Source organism: Pterocles gutturalis, unplaced genomic scaffold, assembly GCF_000699245.1.
Source record: "Pterocles gutturalis isolate BGI_N339 unplaced genomic scaffold, ASM69924v1 scaffold20001, whole genome shotgun sequence".
In the NCBI taxonomy this organism is placed as follows: Eukaryota; Metazoa; Chordata; class Aves; order Pterocliformes; family Pteroclidae; genus Pterocles; species Pterocles gutturalis.
In genome coordinates this window covers 17,307-41,061 of record NW_010105980.1, presented here as the reverse complement: position 1 = coordinate 41,061, position 23,755 = coordinate 17,307, and the positions used below count along the sequence as shown (strand labels likewise).

General features: G+C 39.7%; 1 protein-coding gene across 1 annotated transcript in view; it reads left to right on the top strand.

Moving 5' to 3' along the window:
• The window catches only part of FGGY (FGGY carbohydrate kinase domain containing), a gene marked incomplete at its 3' end in the record, with an annotated part of 127,405 nt that overhangs the window by 86,463 nt on the left and 17,187 nt on the right, over positions 1-23,755 (top strand). Inside the window, exons 9-13 of the mRNA XM_010087607.1 lie at positions 387-448; positions 5,305-5,452; positions 7,143-7,217; positions 10,844-10,964; positions 14,262-14,356. Coding sequence (XP_010085909.1) covers positions 387-448; positions 5,305-5,452; positions 7,143-7,217; positions 10,844-10,964; positions 14,262-14,356 — 501 coding nt within the window. The remainder of the gene's footprint in view (positions 1-386; positions 449-5,304; positions 5,453-7,142; positions 7,218-10,843; positions 10,965-14,261; positions 14,357-23,755) is intronic.

The window sequence follows — 23,755 nt, the reverse complement described above, 5'->3', positions numbered from 1 at the left end:
AAGAAGATGCTCCTGGCAGAATTCCAGGGAGGGTATGCGTGCAAGAGGATGGGAGAGACTGGAGGACATGCTCTCTGGTAGCGTTGGGAAGGAAAAAAAGTCATCCTTTCAGCTTGTTATTCTGACTGAGGAGCTGTGTGCTTTGCATTTTGCCTATTTTTGGTGCAGCGTTGGTTGTTTTTTCTTACTGTTTTTAAGCCAAATCCTGAATCCAGTAATGTCAGTGGGAGTTTTGCCATTGGCTTCACTAGGACTAGGGCTTAACACCTCATGAGTAATTTAGAAGCTCTCTTGTCTTTGTAAAGTTATGACACTGCATTAGTTTTTTCTGGGATCAAATTTTTGAGATGTAGTTGTTCCAAAAATGTTGCTTTCCTCTTTTTCAGATAGATCATGTGGTCCGAGGCCATGTCGCCTTCCCGGAATTACAGTCAAAAGCTGCAGCCAGGTCACTGCTCTTGTTCCTTTATCGCATATCTGCCTTACAAATGGATCATATACTCTATGCCCAGCAACGTGGAATTGCACTGCTGTATCCTTATTCTGAAACAGGGGAATTAACAGTCTGATAGTGGGTTGGAACTATTTACAAAGCCTTGCCAGGTGATTGCTCAAAGATGAAAGCTTTAAACTCCTCTCAGATACCTTTAGCGTATCTAAGTGTTAATATTAACTTTCTGCTTTTCAACTTCTTTTATTTCCGGCCCAGGATATTTCTTGATACCATAGCATCAGCCATGTTCAGCAGACCTCTTTATACCTTGGGCTAATGATGTGTCTTAATTTGTAGGTGACACAAGGATAAGATATAGCTTAATTAGGAATGCATTATTCAAGATTTTTGGAACAGTCTTCTGAAGGAAGGTATAGCCGTGGTATGAAAAGCTTCTGCATGGCAGCACGAATAGAATGGAGAAATCCAGGAACTTAAGATGTAGGAGTGAATTGGAGGTAACTCCAGGATTCCTTGAGCGGGAGGCTGTGTGCGATGTGGGATTTTAGTCTGGTCTGCTTTAGAAGTGAAAGAAGACAGTCCAGACACTTGTGTCAGATCTGGACTTTCTCAAGCTATCTTGGCTTGGATTCCTTTTAAGATGGTTCACATCACTCCCAGAGAGAATGGTTAGGCACATTGGATGAAAATGTGATTCTCTTTTAATTTCCTTTTCCTCCTTGGATTAAAGGAAAAACCAGCAAACCTAGCATTTTATCTTCAGTTCATCACTCTGGTCTAAAAGACAAGGGTCAGTCCTGATAAGTGTATGAACCTCCTGCAGTTATACAATTATTTTCAGTCCTCCCTGGGGGGACAGAGCTACCTGGTTTCTCTGGATGACCTTTTCATGTTTTGTAGTGCCCAATGCATTCCTTGTTCGTTAAGAACTTGACCAGGATTCCCAAAAATGTCTTGGACTTCATTCAATATGAAATAGATTTGTGCTTCCTAGAATTCTCTTTGTTGTTCTTTAAAAAAGGAAATCAGGAAGTAAATGTATCCGTGTGTGTTTAGAGTAAGGATTGATTGGGGTTTTTTTCCCAAAATTTTGTCTTCCAGGCCATTTTTCTGATGCCCCCCATTGGGTTTAGTCTGTAATACCAGGATAAACCTTTTTATTTTGTGTTGGAAAAAAAGTATACAGTAGCCTGCTTGTCTGTACTGAGTCTGATACTGAACTGACTGACCACAACTGATTTCATAGTGGAAAAAGCTTGGATTGTGGTGTGAATAGGACACTAAATACAGAATATTGGGAACAGAACCCCATGTTACCCGAGTGTGTGGTGTTGTAGCTTTGCATTTGAGTCTTCTGCAGTTAGTAAAACTGTGGAGGCTAGCATTGATTAAAAGAGTTATAATATTTTATAAAAAGGATAATAATATTTTATAAAGTTAATTTGCTCAATGGTATTTTTATAATGCTTTCCAGATATTACTCTTGTCATGAAATGTTTGGATAGCTATAAATTTAGTTACAAGCCTTTTATTAATATCCCCTTTCTCCCTCTACTTCTCAAATATTCGTTATATTTAAATAATTTAATTTGAACAAACAAAAATCAGGAACTTTGCAGTTTGAACTGAATATTTCTTCATTTCTTTCTACACATGGAGCACAACCTTCAGCCTTGTCACAGGGACTAGCAGCAGTAGCTATACAAGGGTGAGGAATTTTTTTAGTGAGCAGTGTTGACCCAAATTTTGGATTATGTGTTTACTTACATTAAGTCATATACTTAATAAGAACATAGTGTCTTGTTTAGGGAATTGTTGGTGGTGATCATAAATTATTTGCCTGGAAATCTCAGCAGAATATTTGAGAGAATCTGGTTTATTACGTTTGGTAAGTTCTCTGTATGCATGTAGGAATTTATATCTGTTCAGGCATTGCAAATGGTCATCAGAAGAAAGCAAAACGAGAGTTCGATATTTAACATGTGCAGTTGCATTTTACCTTTACTTCCCACACAACCCTCTGAAGAGTTGGGCTGGTTTTGTAGTGACAAAAAGCACTTGCATGCCTGGATCATTGAAACCCAACATCTGAGGTCACGAATCCATGCCTCTTGCTGCTGCCTATTGCCTACTTCTACCTTCCCAAGCCTGTCCTTCCTTTCTCCCAGGCTCCCGACACTGGTAATAAGTAGGTTCGGCCGTGGCAAACTTCTTGCTGAGCCGCTGAGCTCACAAGTTTCACTGTGCAGACTGCTGTTCCTTTGCCTCTACCAGAAGCAAGAGTTTGCAAGCTGGATTTGTCACTGTGTCAGTAATTTGTGGTAACTTGTTAGGGCGCGAGCGGCTTAGGCAGATGTGCCAGAAACCAGCTCTTCTGGCCACTTGTGCTGCAGACCAGTCCTGTGCAACCCTCCCAGTACTATTCCCATGTTCTCTTTTCCCTTTACTGGAAGTGGAGAGGGTTGAATTACATGAGGATTTTCTGGACAGCTGGAAAATTAGCATTTGGTCTAACTAATTGGCATACTCTGGGAGCAACAAACCTTGGCTTTTTTGGTGCAGTTCAGTGAGTCGCAGGAATTGCTGTGTATATAGCGGTTTTGGGCTTCAGTCTGTATGTTGTGTAGGTCTGACATCTGGCCATCACTGATACGTTAAATCTTGTATAGGTAGGCTACAGTAGGAAATTTAAAAAAGAAACAGTATCATCATTTGTGCTTTAAAGTTTGAATACTTCTGTTTCCTAGAATCACAGTTTCTAATCTTCCAGAGGAAAAGAGTGTTGAACTATTTGACTATACCTATATAGTTTTCTATACCTCTAGATGTTTACGAGCCCTTTTCTTAAGATGTAGAAATCTAAAATTTTTAGATTTTTTCCTGAAAGATACCTGCTGGCGTCTTCCAGGGTTCTTGAACAGAATGAATACCAACCTCTTGTTGCTTTCTGAACTTCTGTCCCTAATATGAATTTAACCCTGGGCAAACTTGCATTGATTTCTTCTTCTCCACTTTCAGCATAGTTCCTTTTAATAGCAATAGCTTCTGCTCAGCGCTGCAAGTCAGATCCTGCTGGTACTGATGCATTCTTATAGAGCTGAGCAGAAAAAGCTCCAGAGTGCTGATGGTGTAATACTATGTATAACATGAATGTGGTAGAAACTGGAACTGGCAAGTGTTTGAAAGATTTTGCCAGTCACTCCATCCAAATGTAGTGCTTTGAACCCATAGCTACATGCAGGGAAAAAAGAGTAAAAGGTGTGGGGGGAAAAAAAGTGTAATTCTGAGGTTATGTGGGTCTTAAGCATGTTTGGCTGAACTTCAGCCTCTTTTGTACAGTCCTTGTGTTCTGTCAGAGCTGCACGAATGGCTAATCCTTGTGAGAGCAATCAAGCAGGATGGAAATCAGATAGAAGCTGGGATGTCTGGTAGGTCTGTGGTTGAGTGAAGCTTTCCTTTCTTTCCCTTCCCAACAGTCAAGCCATGATTTAGACTGGAAATCAAATGACTTTGTCCTTAGCATGTACTGCTTATAGTGCAGCCTTCAGGGATGGAGAAAACAGGGCCACTTTTACAAGGGGGAAAAATGATTGTGACCTCAAAATTATCATAATTCAGGTCCAGGAAGACACATAAAGTACATTTTAAAGTACGTGAATAATGATGTGAATTAGTTATTTTAATGTCTTCCAAGTGTGCTTCATTTTGAATGATATCCTCTGATAGCACACACATGGTAAGGTATAATTGAAAAAACATGCAGCTGAATGGTTGAATGCAAAGTATAAATATACAGCTGCTAGCAGGTCAGAAGTCAAACTAGTAAAGCATATGCCAAATTCCCTCAGGGATCTCATTAGTGTGTGATTGAATATACATGTAGAGGCTAAATGAATATTGCTGTTTGGGTCTGCAGTGGATGAGACAATGACTAATCAATTGTAATTAGGGTTAGGTACTATTATTGACCCACATGTCTAGAATTAAATGCCTCACTTGGAGATTTCTGAGGAGTTGAAAAATATATATGAATCTGTTTATGGTAGTATCAGTGTTTGAAAAAATATTCGGAGCATAATTGCAACATTTTTTAAATGGAATGTCACTCGAGTCACTGCAGGCCAAAGCGCTGAAGAATTCATCGTTAGTCCTAAGATGACTGCTGGTCCAGGAAAAAGCCTGTTGGATATTCTGGAGCTGGGTGTAGTATCTGAACTTACGTACAATCATATTTAGGCTCGTGTTCGGCTCCTCCCTAAAATAGCAGCCACTTGCTTTCTCTCCTCCACCCTTAGCGCTGCATTTTAATCATAACACATGCTGAACTAATTATGGTTTAAAAAAGGAAAGCTGTAAGTCCAGCGTTATTGATTAATCAGAGAAATTTTTAAGCATTTGTAGTAGAATTTAATTTTCATTTGTCTGGAATCCTCCTTGTTCCTCTCTCTCAGCTTTCTTCTCTCCAGCTTTCTCTTGCACAGTCTCAGCACCTTTTTGTTAGAGACAAGCACCATCAGCCCCCAAAATATCAAACAGCTCTGGCTCACCTAGGGACCCGTGGGAGGCAGTGTACAAACTCGAGATCACAAGCTGCCGTTATCTCCCCTCACCCCGTGAAGCTGAGGGATTTGCCTGGTCCAGGGAACTGACGTGCAGACAGACACCCACCTCCCCACACTCCACCGTGCCACGGCCTTGGCGAGCAGTCAGGTTTTGCCTTCCTCCCCCTTTGTTTTAGATTTGGGATTTGCTGTTCTTTGATGGGTTTTGTGCATGTGATGGTAGTACGAATGTTTTATGTTTGATGAATAACCTCCTCTACTCTTTTTCCAACTTGTTTTTTCTTCTAGTGCTCACAGTATATATACATACTTGAACAGTCACCTGGATCTGATTAAGAAATCTTTGCCTGTGGGTTTCCTCACTGTTGATATCCATGTTTGGCCAGATTTCCATGGTAACAGATCTCCCTTAACAGATCTGACACTAAAGGGCATGGTAAGAAACAGCCTGTCTTTGCAAAAAGGTCAATACGGGGTAAACAAAAAAAAAAAAAAAAAAAAAAAGCTTGGAAGGAGTTTTTTTTCAATTTTGAGCATACTCCTCCTTAGCTGTTTAAACTATCCCATAGGATTTGGGTTTCTTGCTGCATTTCAAAGTGTGCTAAGTTTCAGTAGAAAACCAGAGATCATTGTACTTTAGGTATCGCTGCAGCCACATTCATTTTTTAAAAATATGAGGAGTATTGTGTGTCTCCCAGTATCTTTCCTAGGAATCGCATTTCAGGACTAGCAACGCTTGCTGTTGTTAACTCACCTGTCCGCCGCATTTTACGTATCTGTTGCAATGAATTTCAACATAAATTTAGGTATGCCTATCAGGGCAAGGAATGAAATCTTCTGAGGAGAGATTGCTTGGTTTAAGCAGATAAATATTCAGTAAATGCGCTGTGTTCGAGCTGTAAATTTAAACAGAAACGGAAAAGCTCCAGTGCTTGATGTTAAAAGCGGGCACAGATGCTCTCATGGTTGGAAATACACAACCACGGTGCTTCATACCTCTTTGTTCAAAGGTAAACCTGATCTGATTCTGGTTTGTGGTTTTAAAAAATGCTCCTTTTGGAACTCAAAGGGTGGGAAATATTGTGTTCTGTGCAAAGAAATTTTCAGAGCACTGCAATCTGGAACCAGAAAGAGCAGCTTCTGGAAGCTCACCAGAGAACCTCTGCTGGGGAGATTTTCAGGCCATCTTTAGACATTTGGATGTTTCTCTTCGCTGAACTTCATGGTGGTAGATCAGCCATGTCACAGCACACGGCACTGTCACTGTGCAGGACCATAACAGAAGAATATCATAAGGATAATACTTGATGGTATCAAAATACCTGGTGATTAATGCAAAAATGAACTTCAAAGGGCGTATTGTCCTAGAAGTGAGCATCTCAAGCTGTTCACCAGCACCAAAATCTGCTCTGTTTGAGGCTGAGGTAGAAAAGGGTAGGTATAAGCGTTGCAACATGTTTTAAACCACAAAGAAGGGTAATATAAAAAAAAAATAGATGAGATATATTTTGGGTCCTAATAATACCAGTGTTATTTTATGAAAGAATTAAATGCTGCAGCAGAATCAGGATTTCGTTGGTATGATGGCCGTATGCAAATATTGGTAACAGCAGTGCATTTTTTTCTGCCACAGTTATGGCTGCATTCAGGTCTTGCCTATGCTGATATTAATCCAGAGTAACTACAGGGCAGTATTGATTTATGTCAGAGTAAAGGAGGTTAAGATATAGTCTTTATTTATTAATTGCTTTTCAGTGTTAGCGTCCTTGGATGGGAGGGGGAGAAATGCTTTTTTAGAGTTATTTTTATGTAATAGCATTTTCATATTATTACATTAAATACAATCACGAGCAATATCTGAGTCATAACATAAAACTGTCAGGGTTAATCTATCTCTGGTCCCATACAATACGCTGTTTGTTCTTTATTTCTTTGCAAGGGCAAGAACAATTTATGTGGTTCTTCCCCAGATCAGGAATAACATGTTTAACGTAACATTCTGTGTACAGCTCACAAAAACAGGGCTTAGAATTAGCGCTTAAAACTTGTTACAACAAGAAACCGTAGGAAATAATACAGTTTTACTTTGGCTGGATTTGTATGTTTTCTTTTTGATCTTTGCACAGGTTGTTGGACTAACATTGTCTGGGGGTCTGGATGAACTTGCCCTTATCTACTTGGCCACGATTCAAGCCATCGCTGTAAGCCATTTTAAGTGCATAAGAATAAATTAATTGTCTCATGTTCTGTGGCAGACTGATCGTTCCCTTCTGCTAAACAGATTTCTAATAATAGATAAATTCACTTAGTGGGCTTCTTAAAGGAGCAAGATACTGTTTACCCACTTTGGTGACTACTCCCTCCTGCAGGATAATCGACAGATCGAGGAGAAAATGTTCCCCTAAGAAGTTTTCTCCTGATGGTGATTCTGTAAATGGAGCCTTTGCCTCTAGTGCAGAAGCGGGGAAGGAGGCTGGTGCTATATGGGGCAGTGCGAACAGCATGGGCTGTCTAGAGGGGAGCTGAGAGAGTGGAAAGAAAAAGCTTTGGCCATTGTATGAAGGAACTTGCACTCCCCTAAAATGCCTCAGCTTCAAATTGTTCCTAAAGGCATGGATTTCCCCTGCTTGGTGCTAGATGAGTCAGAACTCTGTGCCACAGTGGGCTGCAGTGGGTCTGTGATTCAGTTCGGAACACTGCTGACAGAACGGACCAGGTTCCGTTCCTCAGTTTCCCTGCTACCCGGCAGCAGTTGCCTCGTGTGCAGCATTCCCAGCCCCTGTCTGTGTTTCTGCAAAAGCAGACGGGGAAACTGTCTTCATGAAATGTTCTTGATGTTTGCTAACATGCAGAGATGGGTAATTTTATTGGAATACTTTTGTTTCTGCCTTAATTTTCTCTGGAACCTAGGATTTCCAGTTCACCAGAAGTTCTATTTGGAAGTGAAAACCTGGGTCAAAGAAGTTGTTTTGAAACCCTGGTGCAGGGTATTTTCAGTGGGGTGTGCTATCCCCAGGCATCTGGGGACTGAAATCCACATTCCTTTGACATCCTTTTTGTGATTTTTTTTTTTTAAGTTTGTTGAACTTGAGGTGTTTTTGCAAAACATTAACAGTTTGATGAATTGGGGAGTTTTCCTGACAAAACTCTGTTCCGTTGGAAAACTTCCAAACTCCTCTACTGGTTAAACAACAACTTTGCTAGGCTGGGTCAGCCATCTGGGATAGAGAGGGTGGGCGGCTGCTGTAAATTTACTGTGAATTGTACATCTTATGTGTTAACCCTCCCTCTTCAGCAAAGAACGAGAATTTAACCCCAGCCTGGAATTCATTGTTGTGAGTTTTGATTCTTTTTAAGCTGAATGTAGCTCGGTTATACCTGATGCTTCAGTATAATCCCACCATTTAAATAAGAATGTCGAGGAGAGTTTAAACAATGCCAGTGACTGATAGTGCTCCTGAAAGAAACTTCCCAGCCTTGAACAGGTGCTCCGTTATTATCTCATGCTAATGAAGTGGAAACATTCTCTGCTGGAAATCCTGGGAAAGTCACCTATTATCTCATCATATGATACAACGCAAATTTGATTGTAAATCCCAAATACTGTGTTCAGCACTAAATTTGGCATCTGCGTATCTTTTGGATAACTAATGGCACTGATCATGAGATTTCATATAAAAAGGCGATACCGTAGTTTTCTTTTCATTGTACGTTAACGGAAATTCATTTTTTCTAAAACACTATTGTACAGTAACTAAAAAGTAGACAAAGTAGACTTGGTTTTGGCTTGATATATTTACTAATTGCTAATGTGATACCTGGGAAATAAATTTCTCCTCCCGTACTCAGTCACTTGCAATTTTAGCTTCACTTATTTTGAAGGAAGCAGGACAGCCCGGACCCTGTACCATTAGATATCTGCAGTGAGTGCAAGATAAGCTTTAAACCTAAGTAAAAATCTTGTAAAAAGTGTAGGCCTGCCCACAGAATGGTAATCTCTAGTTTTCTTTTCCGCAGGAGATGCCTTTTTCTATAAAATTTGCATTTGAAGCCCCTTAATTTGCATTTTCTCCAATCCAGGATTAAATTAGTTCCCCCCACACCCACACTGAAATAAGACTGACTTTAATTTAAATTGCTATGTGAATACAATTTTCCAGGCAGGTAAACACAAAATAATTTTCACAGCGTGTTCTTTCTCAGGGTCTTTGACGTGTGCATGTTGTGAGAGAAGTTGTTAATAAATTTGAATTTCAGGAGTAGTGAAAGAGAATATCCTTTTAACTATTCACTGCAAAATGCAATGCAACAGTTAGGCTGATGAGAACATGATCAGAGATATAATTGTGGCCGTCGAGCCTGTTCTGAGGAGACAGACTCTTTTTAGAGCAGTTTATTTTTCCGTAATTAAAATGGTGGCTGTGTGATTTGGAAATTAGCCCTCTGTGTCAATAGGGAAGCGATGGATTTAGTCAGCTGGTGTTGCGGCTGCTCAAGTTCCTCGTAACCGCTTGCCTGAAAAACCAAAATACGTTTGAAGGCCTGTCCAGAGTTGTGCCAATCATTCATAGCCAGTCCGCTGAAACTCTGCGAGCTCCAATTTTCAGTAGCTTTTGTTTGAAGAGAGGTTTATAGCAAGCTGCAGACCTCTTAATGAACTTGCAGCATAGCGTAAAGAAAATATAAACGACAGTTTGTGAAACTTTGTCCGGATTGAGTTTTGTGGGGAATCTACCTACAAAGAGTCAAAATTTTGGCTTGAATTTAGCATTTTGTCAAGTCTGAGCTTCAAAATTAACTTCCAAGGTATTCTAAAGAGCTGGGAATTATTTTTGGACAAATAGTTTGTCAAAGAAATGGAAAATGTTCTTGCAAGAGGAAAGAGGGAGAAGGTTGACTTCAGGGAGTAGTTGGAGGCAAGCAAAGCAAACAAAAAGAGAAAAGATTTTTTTAAATGGCAAAGCATTTGCTTTCATCATTTGCGGAGTGAAACACCGAGCTGTTCTAATTTGAGTTTCTCAGAATGGAGACTATAAATGAAAAGTTTAAAAATATGCCTACATTTTAGATGTTTCAGTTAATCCAGGCATGAAATGGAACATTTTATTTTGCACAGGGCAAAGGCCAAGAGAAATAGTTAAGCCAATACAAAATTCTTCAGGTTTTCCTTTTTGCTGAAAAGACAGAAAATACAGGCTTTTAGTTGCTCCATTTTTCTTCTGTTTTGCTATTTGGCTTCGGAATTGAAATCTCTTTACTGAGAGTGATTTTCAGATGCTGTTATACAAAGGAAGTAGAAGGTTTTGGTGGGGATGCCTTTGCCACGTAGGTTTTAGTTCTGAATCTGGAAATGTTTTCTGTACTCCGCTGCACTCGGTTACAAACACCTGCTTATTGCTCCTGTCCATATGTCCTGCTGCCCATTTCTGTGTCTCCTCCTATTCCCTGTCTTCACCCCTGCAGGCATTTCCCCGTAAGCCCCATTTCCCTGCGTTCCTCTGTACTGGTACATCTTCGCTTCTTCAGCCAGCCCCAGGCAGTTCGTTGCAGTTTGCTGTGCCTAGGTACTTCTAATTCTTTGTGCCATCTGTTTGATTTTTCTAATTCTTAATTACCATGCCTGGTACTGGCTGGAAGCGAAGCAGAGGCCGTACCCCAGCAGGTCTGTTCCCAGCCCTCAGGTTACTGGTAGGGGCAGTTAGTGTCATTCTCTTCACCAGTATCATTCTCTTTAGCAGTATCACTCTTTTTAGCAAGTTGTCTGTTCTGTGACTGCTCTCCTGTGCTCATCTGGGTTTCTTTGTTTCTTTTTTTCCCCTTTGTGAAGTTAGGAACAAGACATATTTTGGAAACTATGCAGGCTGCAGGGCATCATATCAACACGCTGTTTCTGTGTGGTGGGCTGAGCAAGAACCCTCTCTTTGTGCAGATGCACGCTGACATTACTGGTAAGTTGGAGGAAGTGTGGGGAAAAGAGTGTAAACTACTTTATTTTAGGTGGCTAAATACTTTGTCTTTGGAAAAATAAATACTTTCTTTATATAGAACTGTATTATGCTGGTTGGCCAAAAAGTCTGTAATGAAATGTTACTTCCTGCAGGACTGGATTTCCTGAAATTTAAAGACATTTGAATACCACAGAGATGCGGTGCAAACAAATCTCTGTATGTCATATTGTTAAAAAACAGACTTCTGGAGAAACCTCCAGCATGATTTCCAATCTGTGGAACTTAGACTTAACAGTTTTTTTAAGAAAGTGCAATAGAACTAATTAATATCAACACTTTGTATGAAATTTTTGAAACCAGTCTGTAGAAATTACATCAGTTGTTTCTCCCTATCAGAGAGTTAAAAATTATTTAAAATGTTCTATAGAACTGATCCCATTCAGTCAGGTTACAGGACATTAGATAGGTGAGGATAATGCCCACGACATTTTGTGAGCATGGTTTGCATAAGACGTGTTTCATTAAAACCTCTGTTAGCTTCATCCTGTTTGAATTCTGTTGGACTTCTCCTAACGCTTCCTACTCATGTTGGACGTTGTATCAATTATATAGAAGAATTAGATTCTGAATTACTTCCATTTCTGTATCATTAATATGGTTTAGGGGACAGTTTCTGAATCCTTACACCTTCACGGTGTTTTTGGTTTTGTAGCATTCCTGATGGGTGGCGGGTCCTGGGTGTGTGGTTCATGACAAGCGGAGGTCTCAGGCTTGCACGGTATATTTGATGTCCCTTTAGCCTGCCTGTGTTGGACATCTTGGCACACCTGTGAATCAGTTGAATAGACTTTAAAAAATGTTTAAAAAAATAACAAAGTTTAGTGTAAAGGACTTCAGAGAAACTTTGAATGATGTGTGTTTTGGGGATATTTCAAATTAAGACCAGTTGAGGTGTCATGAATGAAGTGCTTGGAGTTGAGGCATTTGGTCTGGAGATCTGACTTGCCTTAACATCAAACCACACTTCATAACCTCAGTGCAGGAGGAAAGATGAAAATATGCTTTATGTACTTACCTGAGATGAAAACAGAATTGCAGAAGCAAAAAGCATAATGTCTATTGACCTTAAAATTCACTAAATCCATTGTAGTCAAAGTGATGCTTTCTCCTTGTGAAAAATGATGTTGTCAAGTGTTTGCCTGTCCCTTATATAACTCACATGTTTTGAGTGAATTTCAGCTCCGTGTAGAGTTGGGACGCTGGTTCGTGATGTGTAAAATAAAAGATCTGTGAAAAGGTATTCTGATTAAAATGTAATCAGAAGTTCTTTGACTGTAACTAATGGCCAAGTACAATTCAGCACAAAAAGGCCTTTTTGCAGTGTGGAGTTCTCCCCCATTTGTAAAATCAGTGACTGACAAGGGATGTCAGAGTTCATCTAACTGAAATGCTCTCGGTTGTGTTGAACTCATTAGAGCCTATCAGATAAAATAACTCACATTCCAGGATCAATCCCCCATTCTTTCCTGAAAAGAAAAAAATCTGAATATATTATTGTTAGCTGCAAATGCCCATGACTCAGCCATGCAGACATCCAATTGATAATTTCGCAGGCCACTTAAAGAGTATCTTGATCTTTTTGTTTGCGTGGTAAGAATTCCGTATTCATTCTGATGATGCGGGAAATGTGCAGTAAATTTGAGAGCACGCTGAACATCGCTTAATGCTTCAACGCCTGGCAAGCAGCTGTGTAGCTGTAAGCTTGAGTTTCAGATTTTCTGTTCCAGGTTGACCCAACTCCTGAGCTGGGGTCCATCTAAACCAGAGGAATGCTCAGGTGACTGATCCTTTTAAGGTGGATTTGTTTGGTCAGAGAAGTGTAGGGGATGCTGTAGTTACACTAGTTTGCTGTTAGTCGTCGTTCCAGCAATCAAACAACAAGGTGTCACTATCCACTTTCCCTGTCACTCTGCCTGTGCTAACTGGGGGAAGAAATGGCGTAAAGACCACTCTGTCACCTTTGTGTCATTGAAAGTTAATTGTAAGCAGCTTTACACTGCTGGAACAGTGCCAGGTTAGCGTGATGTTACTGGATGCCAAGGGTGCAAGGTGAATTTGCTTTCTATCAATAATTGTTTCTTACAGTGATAATTTTATTTCTCATTTTGGAAAGTGTGTATTTGCCTTTTCCTCTGTAGGAGTTGTTCACGGCTCACTTTAGATCTTTCAAATTTCAGCTCCTTCTAATCCGACAATTAGCTCTGAGGACACTCCAGCAGCATTTTTTGGGGCATAATATCATTGAGGCTGTTCACAGAAGGAAGCCCTCCTCCCACCACTGTGTTTGCATCATCGTCATTCATTGAATGAAATTGTCTCAGTAATGGAAATTTAGCCACATGCCAAATACTGTAGGAATATTAAATTCTTCAGCTTAGTGAGGATGAACATCTAAAGTGTAACTAGTAAAGTATTTTTACTTACGCTATTATTTTAGGGTTTTTTAAGGAGAATTAAGAAAACAGGACGATTTTTATTTGTTTATTACTCTCTTTCCTGCTGTTTTGACATTAATAATACAGGTCTTTTAGAAAACTGTGTGAACTAAGGGAAAGTATATTCATGGTAGTACCCATGGGTGATGAAACAGTAATTTTTAATTATACTTCAGAATATATATTGAAATTGTCTGTTTGTTTTTCCAATGTTTTAATCTTGTTTTCGAATATCTTGCACAATTTGGAAGACAAGATTCCTCTTATGATTTCATACATAGCTTCTGAAAGTTTGCTACTCATGTTTTCATGTCTTCCAGCAAAGCCAGACTGGCTTTGTTGGCTGTAGATTTAAAAACAAATACAAGCAAACTTTTTTTTTTTTTTGTTCATTGCAAAAGAAACAGAAAGAATACCACCCTATTTTTCTCTTGAGGTCAACTTTTAATAGGCACGTGGGTTTGGAGGGTGTGGGTAACAGGTTTATACCAAACCCTTTGAGCTAAATAGCCAGTGTCAAAGATCTGGGGGTTTGTTCTTTGAATGCTTCGTGTTCTGCATTAATATTTTGCTGAAATTGTTTTATTTAAAGTTTGCATTTTTCTTGGAGCCTGGAATCACAGAGCAGAGAGATTTACATTAATCTACGGTAGACTATAGCTCTTGAGTGGAGTTGTGAACATGGTTTTCGAGTCATTTTGATTCCTTTTTTCTTTGTATTTTTCACTTTAATTATTTGCTGTGCTGCTAGCGCAGCACTGCTTTGTTATTCCTAACCGAGGCATGGCTTTTTCTTGTACAGGCAAGCCTGTTGTCCTGTCTAAAGAAGTGGAGGCTGTTTTGGTGGGTGCTGCTATTCTTGGAGCTTGCGCTTCTGGGGATTTTGCATCTATACAGGTATGCAGTACCTGATTATTATTTTTCTTTCAGTGTTAATGTGTTTTACACTTTGGCATTTTGGCACCATGCACAGACTTTAATTCAAGTGGAAAAGTTTGTACCTTCTGCACAGCCGGACAAGAGCCAGCATTGCTTTCTCTCCACCCTCTTTTTAACTCCATGTAATTTAGGTGTATTGAAGATTCATTTGTCTTTGGACTGTAGGGACATGCAGGTAGAAGCTGCTGTCTATGAAGTTAGGCCATGTAATTTTATAGACAAAAAAAGGACTTTGGCAAGGCTCTGATCCTGCAAGAAGGTCACACTTTCATCTTGGTTATATTTGTCCTGCATTCCTTCCTTCATATTGAGGAATGTTAAACATAAGAAACAACACAGCGCTAGTTACGCAGTAGAAAATGACACACCTACAACTCGTCTTGCCCCTAGTGAATGCAGAGTTAGTGATGAGGATGGAACTTTATGTTTATTCTTGTTATTTCAATGCGTTAACAGTTGTAAAAATAGCAGTAAGGCTTTTATGTTCAGAGGATCAGCCAAAGCATGACTTACCTGCGTATGGATAAACAACAGCAGTATACAGAAACCTGAAGAAGGGTCTGAATGCCCAAAATCTTATCTGTTTCTCCACCTGGCAATTCCACTGGAATAAGACATGTCCTCTCCTCAGGCTGTGCAAGGACTCTAAACAGTACATTGCATCCACTTCGACAAAATTATTTATCAAGATGCTCCCTATGGTGCCTGTCAGGCACCAGATATTTGTAGATGAAATTTGCACAAAAGCTTACCTGGATGTATTTTCTGAAGAGGGAGTCAGCTCCTCAACCTGGTTAACTTGACACAGTTCCACTGGAATCAATGAAGAGCTCAACATAAGCGGAGGAACTGGGCTGTGTTTGGCATTTTTCCACATGTGAAATTTCCAAATGTGAGTGTACTACAGTGTAGTATAGGTTAGTAGGAAGAGCACTTTCCTTTCATAAGAATTTTTCCATTAAAGTTAATCCCATTGCAACAAATATATGGTACAAAATATATATCTGTATTTAATAGTTCTAGTGATTGTAAGGAGAACTGGTTTTGATAAATGTAGTTTCAGTGGCAACTTCTGGTGACAGGACTTCATATTTAATTCTTACTCTTCTGTTCATCTTCTGCCTGCAAATACACATATATTTCATTCATCATTAAGATGTTTTCCACTACTATGCAATAACTGAACATCACAAAACTGTTTTTATTAAGTCTGTCTTCATAACCACTAGAAAAAATCTAATGCTGGGAAATTTTCTGTGATGTGTTCTTATATAATTTTGGTGTATTCACTTACCTTTCATTTTTAAGCCTTCCCTTATATATCAAAATATTTCAGAAGCATATCCAATAATGATGTCAGAACAGATATGTATATTTTATACATATGTACATATATGTCAGTCTGCATAACACACTCCTTCAGAAGTCTTTTTCAGTGAAAGTAGATCCTTTGGTTTAGTGTGTGTTCAGTACATTGTCGTTAAAGAGGTGCCACCTGTGGCAATGTCAGTTGTATCATGCCGCAAATATTTTAGATTATGTAAAAATATTTTTAGAAGGCTTCAGATACATGAAATCTAGAAAGAAGAAACTGAATAAATCTATATCTGGCATTGCAGTTCTACAGCCTTCTCTTACATTTATTTTTCTAACGCATCTTCCAAAACAAACCTTACTTAGGGGTGTTGCTGCAAGTATTTAGCATTGTTGGAGACTCTGCAAATAACAGAAGTTTTTATCTGTCCTCAAAGTAGATGGTTTGTGCTTAATTACTGTGCTTTCTGAAGTTCATTGTTTGCTCAGCCCAGTAGTAAAGGAGAAGGTGTGGCTTTTTATCCTCTTTCCTTATGTCTGTGTTGGTTTGAAGGGGAAATAGTACTGTATTTGTCCCAGTGATTTTGGTCGTGTTTCTCAGAATAATTTTTGGACATTTCCACTTAATGTCAAAATCAAAATGTTTAAAAGCTCTCTGGTATTCGTGGGTTGGCTGTTGTCCATTTTCTAAAACTTGGGCATCTTAAGGACAGCTTGGAAACAGCACGCAAAGCCAAGATCCCTCAAAATCACCTCTGATAACCTTAGTGCAGCTTTAACATGCTCTGCTGACAAAAGGACTGGCTGCTGCACAGGCACGTAAAACCCACGAGCGATAAGCAAGAGCAGTGGTGCTGCCAGGCTTCTGCCAGGGAATCTCATCTGGAAGCACGTGCGTGTGTGCTGTGCAGTGTGTGCTCAGCAAGGGGTGCTCAGCAAGGGGTGCTCCAGGGAGCTGCGGATCCTCCGGAGCGGGGCTGTTCGGTGTCTTGTGCCTGCTAAACCTGAGGGTTTGGGGATGTAACCTGCATGATGTGTTAGAGTTGACATGCTCGTGCATTCTGTCAATTGAAGGGTTTGGGGTGTGGGGAACCAAATGTAAAGAAATTTAGAATTAATTCTTAATTCTCCCTAAAATTAAGAATTAATTCTTAATTCTCATATCTCTTTATTCTTATTTTGAGTGATTTGTGGAGTGAAGGTTTTCATGCCTTCTGTTGACCACATCTGCATTAGTAAGAAAATTCTCAGTGCACTAAGCCTGTGCAAAGAAGCACTGGAAATTAAGTTTATCACAAAATTTGTAACTGTACAGGTTAATTTGCTAGATTCTCGTGTGGTTTTAAAAGCTCAAGCCCCTTGAAGCTGCAATTTCATTTTTAGGTAATTCTACCAAGGAAAGATTTATAACCTCCATCTCATGCCTGGTCACCATATGTTGTTGCTTCAAAGAATGTTGACTTCCCTATTTTCCTCTTCATTTACTCTCTCTGCATTTTTCTGCTCTGTGGTAGAACTGAATTAAAACAATTGGTCTATCCAGAAAGAAAACAAGAACATGCAGTGTGGTGAGTTATTCCCCATCTCATTTTTGGTTATTTAGTCTCTAGAATCTCCGGAGAGGGGAGAAAATCTTCTGAATTTCTTCTTGCAATTTGGGTTATCTTTTTATTTGCCCCTACAAATGCTATACCTTTTTTCTTTTAGTGGTTTTGTTATGTTTTGATTGTTGTGCCTATGAACCGTAGCGCAGCCTGGCGGAGTCAAAGAAGACAGTGCTGTGTAAAATGGTACAACATAAGGATTTTTGAAATATACACTGTAGTTTGGGTTGTTTTGAAATATGTGCTGCACTGAATGAAATAACCTTGATATTGCTGGCTTAGATGGGCCAGTGTATTGGTTCTACCCATTCCTTTCATGCTGAGCAGCAGGATCTTGGTTTCCTATGTGATTGTTTCTGTAGTAAAAATATAGTTTCCGGTTTAGCAAGCCAGCAATTCCTTCTCAGTAAAAATGTTCAATAAATAAATGTCAAAGTTTCCAGTATATCCTCATTACTCTGCCTCACTTGTATGTAATTGAAAATGGGAAGAAGGTGCTGTTTGATTTGGCCGTCAGCCAGCTCTTTTTTTTTTTTTTTGGATAACCTAGTCTTTGGGACAAAGCTGTGCACCAGGGAACAGGATTATTGCCTTATAAAATCCTGCAGCCCACTGACTATTCCTTAATTGCATATTGAAGCAATTAATAAAATTACCTGTATGAAACCAGATTACCAGATTTATTTTGGATTTGCTGTTTTAACACGGGTCATTGTTACTGGCCAATACAGAAGAGAAGAAACTTTGTATGATTTGCTAGAATACATTTTACTGGTAACTTTCTGTAATCGGCTTTCTGTAATAATTTTTGGTGTAAAGCAGTGAGCTAGAAATTAGAGTCTACGTGACGAGCAGATTTTTCAGGTATAAAATTGACTTTTAAGGGAGGTGTAGTCTCTTCTGTGTTGGTTTTGGTTGTTATGCAAGTTGGTGGTCTGTCCTGCAACAAGATAGGGAAAAGCTGTTTTGTTGTTTTTAAAAAGCAGATTGGAGGTGTATAAAAATTATCCAGATTCTATAGAAAGAGGTGTTAGGTAATTACCCAATGTGGATTAGGCGAATTACCTAGCAGCAGTAGCAGCTGAGCAAGTGAAGCACCCCTTAGGTACAATTTGCATCCCTGGAAGCAGCCCCAGGACCGATGTGGATCAAGGTCACCTGGCTCGTGTACAAGGTAGTGGATACAGAGAGAGATATATTGCAGACAGGGGCTTGAAGTTATGGTGTTCCAGTTGAAATGATTCACTTACAACTCTGTACGAAAGGAACTCAAAGGAGTTTTGTTTCTCCATTGCTTGATTATGCTTAATTTAGTGGAATCTCCTCTCAGTTGTCTAAGGAAGGTGTTTGGTGGTATAGCAGAGGATGAAATCAAATAACAAAACCCACAGGTAACACAAGGTTTATAGAGATCAGCCAGGAAGAACATGGGATATTCAGTGTATTCACCTCACAGCAATGAAAAAGTCATAGAATATATCATGAACATAAAGTTCTTTAGTGCAACAGTTAGTCCACTAACTCGGTAGTGGAGCAACTGGCAGTTGTGAATTGACAACATTTCATAAGAACATCCATGAATAGCACTGGGAGACACTCAACATTTCTGCTGACAAAACTGGAGGGATTAGGCTATTCCCATTTCTGCATCAGGCAGTCTCTGGTGTAATTTTGTTCTACTTGTTTCAACGGACGTGCTTCAGCTGATGCTCTGATCCTCTATTCCTATTCCAAAGCATTACCTGTCGGGTCATGGATTGCAGTTAATACAAGTGTCTTGTTGATTTCCATATTTTCAAAAGCAAGAACTAAATGAAAGATTGGGGAGGGGATAGTTTTTTCCTTAGAAATGGTAATAACTTGGGAAATCAAAAGAGGAAATAAAATTACTTCTCCCTGTTGAGTTAGGGAATGTTGCCTTCCCTCATCTCATTAAAAATTTAAAGCACTCTTGTTTTTGAGCAGGGTGAATTAGTAATTAAGTGCTATAATCAACTTGTGTAAACATAATATTGAAGGAGAGCAGCAAATTAATCATTTCGCTGTCTTGCCTTACCCAATTAATGCACCTTTTATTAAAGGCCTTCCTGCTGTATTGGGATGGGGTTTTTTCTCCTGTTCCCTTAATCAGAGGATTTTAGAAAGGCAGAGAAAGGAGATGGTTGTTCTTGGGCACCATGCTGTACACAAGGAGTCTGTTAAGGTGCTGTGAACCCGCCTTCCTTTTCTTCAAAAGCTCCAAATTGGTACGTGTACAGTTTGAGCCCAAGGGTTAGCAGAGACCATCCCTGGGCAAGGCTGGGTGAGAGCTTGTGCTTTTCTGGGGATGGCCACTTCATCTAAGTGATTTTTTAAAAAATTCCTCTCTGGATGTGTATATCGTCAGTCTCAATTGACAGGATGTGCTCTGTAAAAAAATGACTTTAAACTTCAGTGCATAGCTTATACATCTGCTGGTGGTGAAAAGAGCCGGCTCTTCACAGTCTGTCCATTTGTTCTCTCACTTCTGACTGGCAGCAAAGTTGTCAAGGGATGTCATGGACAGTTCATGATGTGGACTCTGCTGCTTGCTGAGAACAAAACTTGTTTCCACATAAACAGCTCAGATGTTCGATGGCTGTGGAGTGTATTTGCAGCTGACCAGGCCTGCACTCAGAGCAGGGACTCGGCAGTAGAACAGCTCTGCCCCTTCCCTTGGTGTTTTCACACTGAAATACATCTTTGCCTAATTGAAAGGGTTGGTTTTTTTTTCTTGTGTAATAAAGTTAGATTCAATATGGCATGCATGAAACCACCAAGATACTGGCAATGCCTCTGGCTTTTGTATAGAGTCAGCTGCCTTCTTACCAGAAATCTTTAGAGAAATATAGATGAGAGAGAAAAATTAAAAGGCAGTGATTTGATGGCCACTGTCCAGTTCCTTGTGGCCTAGTGTTTATGGTACAAAGAGTGCCTTTTTAGTTAGCATATTTTGGCCTTACTGTCAGAAGTCTTTGCAGTAAGGGTAACAAGCAGATGAATCACAACTCCTCTTTTGCCCTAAGGATGATCCTTGTGTATTAAAGCTGAGAAATATAAATGCTTGTCTGTCTCTGCCAAGCACAGAATGAGCTTTCAATCAGTTTGAGAGTGTGGGGTTTTTTTTTTTTTTTTTCACTTTTCAAGCCACAGTAAGTATACAGAAGCATTTCTACTTTCTTTCAGCTTACTTCAGTGGACAGTATTTCCCTATGGTTGGAAATCCTCTTGTGGTGGGAGTTAAATCACACATACGAGCACTGCCACTTAGGGAGTCAAACAGCTGAGATGTGGCTGTAGCTGACAGCGCGATGCTTTCACAAAAGTGCTAAGAAAAGTACCCTCTGTCTTGTTGCTGTTTACTGACATGTGATACTGGTTGACATCTGTTGCCCTTCTCATTTGAGGACTGTTTGCTTTACTAACTTTAACTGATGTGCAGCTACACAAATCTCCTTGGAGTCCCCGAGGTCCTTTTATGAGAAGCAGAGCTGCCATCATTTGATATCATCCTGCTGGCCGCCTTTTATATTGGAGTTGAGAGAAATAATTCTGTTCCTGTTAAGTGTTCGTGGTGGAGTGCAATGTCTAATGTTATATGTTGTCATACATTTGATGTATGATCAGATCAGTACATGCTGTGCAGCAGTGTTTGGTCCATTGTCACTTTAGATGATTTGTAGTCGGTTTATATCACTTGAAATTATTACAGGTAAAAACTTGTCTAAGAAAATGTCAAAGTTTGTTCTAGCAGGTCATATAGCTACTGAAATGACAGATGATCTTAGTCCATAACCATAATGCAAAATTCTCAGTTAATGTAAATCAGCACTGCTCCAGCATTTCAGAGGAGTGACACCAGTTTACTCCAGTGCCCTGATCCAGTCAAGCACTTAGGTACATCATCTAACTTTCAAGTAGGCAAGAAGCTCAGTTGAAGATAAGCGTGACTGCCCGTGTGCTGGAGCACTTCACTGGATCAGAGCCCAAGCAGGAATCCGACACACGGGTCACTGATGACGACACATCTTGCAATGATAAAGGCTGTTAGAGCTCTTGCCACTGGTTCCTGTGATTGCCCATTCAGAAACCAGCGGTGGGTGCTGTAGGTGATAGGATACAAAGGCGGTGTCTTCTGTTAAGTGCTGTCCTTTTGCAGAAACCTAGCATGCCCCATTTAAAATGGCATCCAGTACACCAATGTTCAGATTTTTAATTTCTTAGTAACTCTTTAATAACAAGGAAAGGCAGCTGCAGTAAGTCGGTGTAATATATTGGCTGTAACAGAACTGCTAATTTACATTAGCTGAGTATTTGGCACAGAAGTACCAAAGCTGGGGGCAACAAACTCAGAAATCCCATACGTAAAGATGTGGCCAAATTATTTTTCTACAAGTAGGTGGTTTAATGAAATACCACACTGATGAAATAAAATGAAACACGGCCTTTTATTTGGGCATCAGTGGAAGGAGATGGGGAACTGTGTGTTGGGATATCAGTGTGACTTACCTGTTTATTAATTCTGCCTGAGAGTGGTGATAAAAGATTCTATTACTTATTTTTTACGTTTATGAGGATGCACTGAAAAGATATTAAAGACCTCTCAGAAGATGGAATGACCAAGGAAAGCTATTTAATCCTCTGTCTTTATGCCGAAGGTGCAGCCGGCTTTGCGCATTGGCATAGCTCCACTGACTTCACCCAAGTTCAGTATCTCGCATCCACATATCCAATCACTGTACCAGAAGCAACCATATGTATGTGAATACAATCTCTGCTGTCTGTGGGCTCAATCTGTAGATTGTCATGTTTTAGCTTTTAATAAACTCAGATGAGCTGATGTTGGCAAAGAATAGGATTTAGTGTTTTGTTAATCTGCAGAAGCTGAGACTCCTGCTAAACCAGTGGTTTTCCTCTCATCTGTCAGTAAGCCCAAGTCCTGGCAAGCAGGATAAAATATGCTGCCTAGAATAGTTCAGGTTCTGCTGCTGGGTATTTTTTGTAACAAACCATGGAATGACCATGGTGGAGTTTATCTAAGGAGATGTACAATTAGTTGATTTTTTTCAAGCAGCCTAAGACTATGATCAGTTTGTAGAAGAAGTTTAATAATATCACCTTACAGGTTTCCTAGCTTGGTGGCCCTCTCTTTTCTTGAGGAAAACCATAAATATGAGGAAACCATAAATATGTCTTTATAGTAGATAGATCCTGTCTTTAAAATTTACTGTGACCCATCTCCTTTCTATTTTAAGGACAGATTTTACCCACATACTCGGAGACATAGCTGAAGTCATTTGAACCCTGGACTCCCCTTCTGTCCAGGCCACTTAAGCAGGGAAAAGTGTGATAGCAATATTTTATAGGAAGGATGAGCACAGACGAGGATACCATGGATCCTTTGTAACTGTCAGTAGCCAGTAAGGTCCCTTTCAGAGCGTGTCTTGCTTAAATGATGTTCAGGATGTCAAACAAGTTAAAGTCTCGCTGCCCTCACCTCTTCAATAGCCGAGCAGAACAACCTTCAAGTTATGCACTGGAGAATTGGAAACTCAATCTGGCTACATTGTGAGATTAATTTTCCATCTGGGATTTGCACTCTTGCTATGTCAGCACAGGGGATCAGACTGTTCTGCGGCAAAGCAAAAGCCTGTAGAGTCACAGCACTAGCTGTCTGAAATGCTTGAGGGTTTTTCACAATCAATTTTTTGAAGGACATTATGGTCACTTAGTTGTGGGATTTGATGCTAGTAGTTCGTACCACTAGGAGATACTTTTGCTACTGTATATTTGAAGTTTTATAACTTGCATGTACTATGTTGTCCTTTCTCCTAAAGATGTCTAGAGGGGTGTGTTTCTCAAAATTTCCCCTATTGGTGGAGTTTAGCAGGACTCTGTTTACTATCAGACATTTCCAATAAATTTCATTTTATTGTAGTTACAGTAAAGACGCTTTTCTTTATTCTCTTTCATGTCATCATGGATCTGAAATCGTAGAGGAGAGATCCCCTAACCTTTATTAATTTTATTAGTGATAGAAGGCAGTTGCTTTATTAGGGTACTGCCTTTCCTCATCCTCAGAATTGGAATCCAACTCTCCTTCTCCTTTCTCTGTTCAGCTAAGTCACAGGTTTTTGCTTCCTCGATTTCTTAGGTACAGACATATAACAACCATTCCCAACCCTTGCTTTCTTTCTTGTTTTGAAGCAACTTTTCGCACCCACTGTGCTTCAACATTTCTGAGGCACAGTTTGATACCAGAAATTGGACAGTGACATGTAGAGAAAATCCATATGAAATTGCTTCATGGCTCTGTTTTGTTTTTATTGGGACAAGTGTTCACATAATGATTAGCAAGACCATAATTGTCACTCTTCAGGGAAGTACAGGCAGAAAGGCTAACCACCAAGTGGGCATGGAA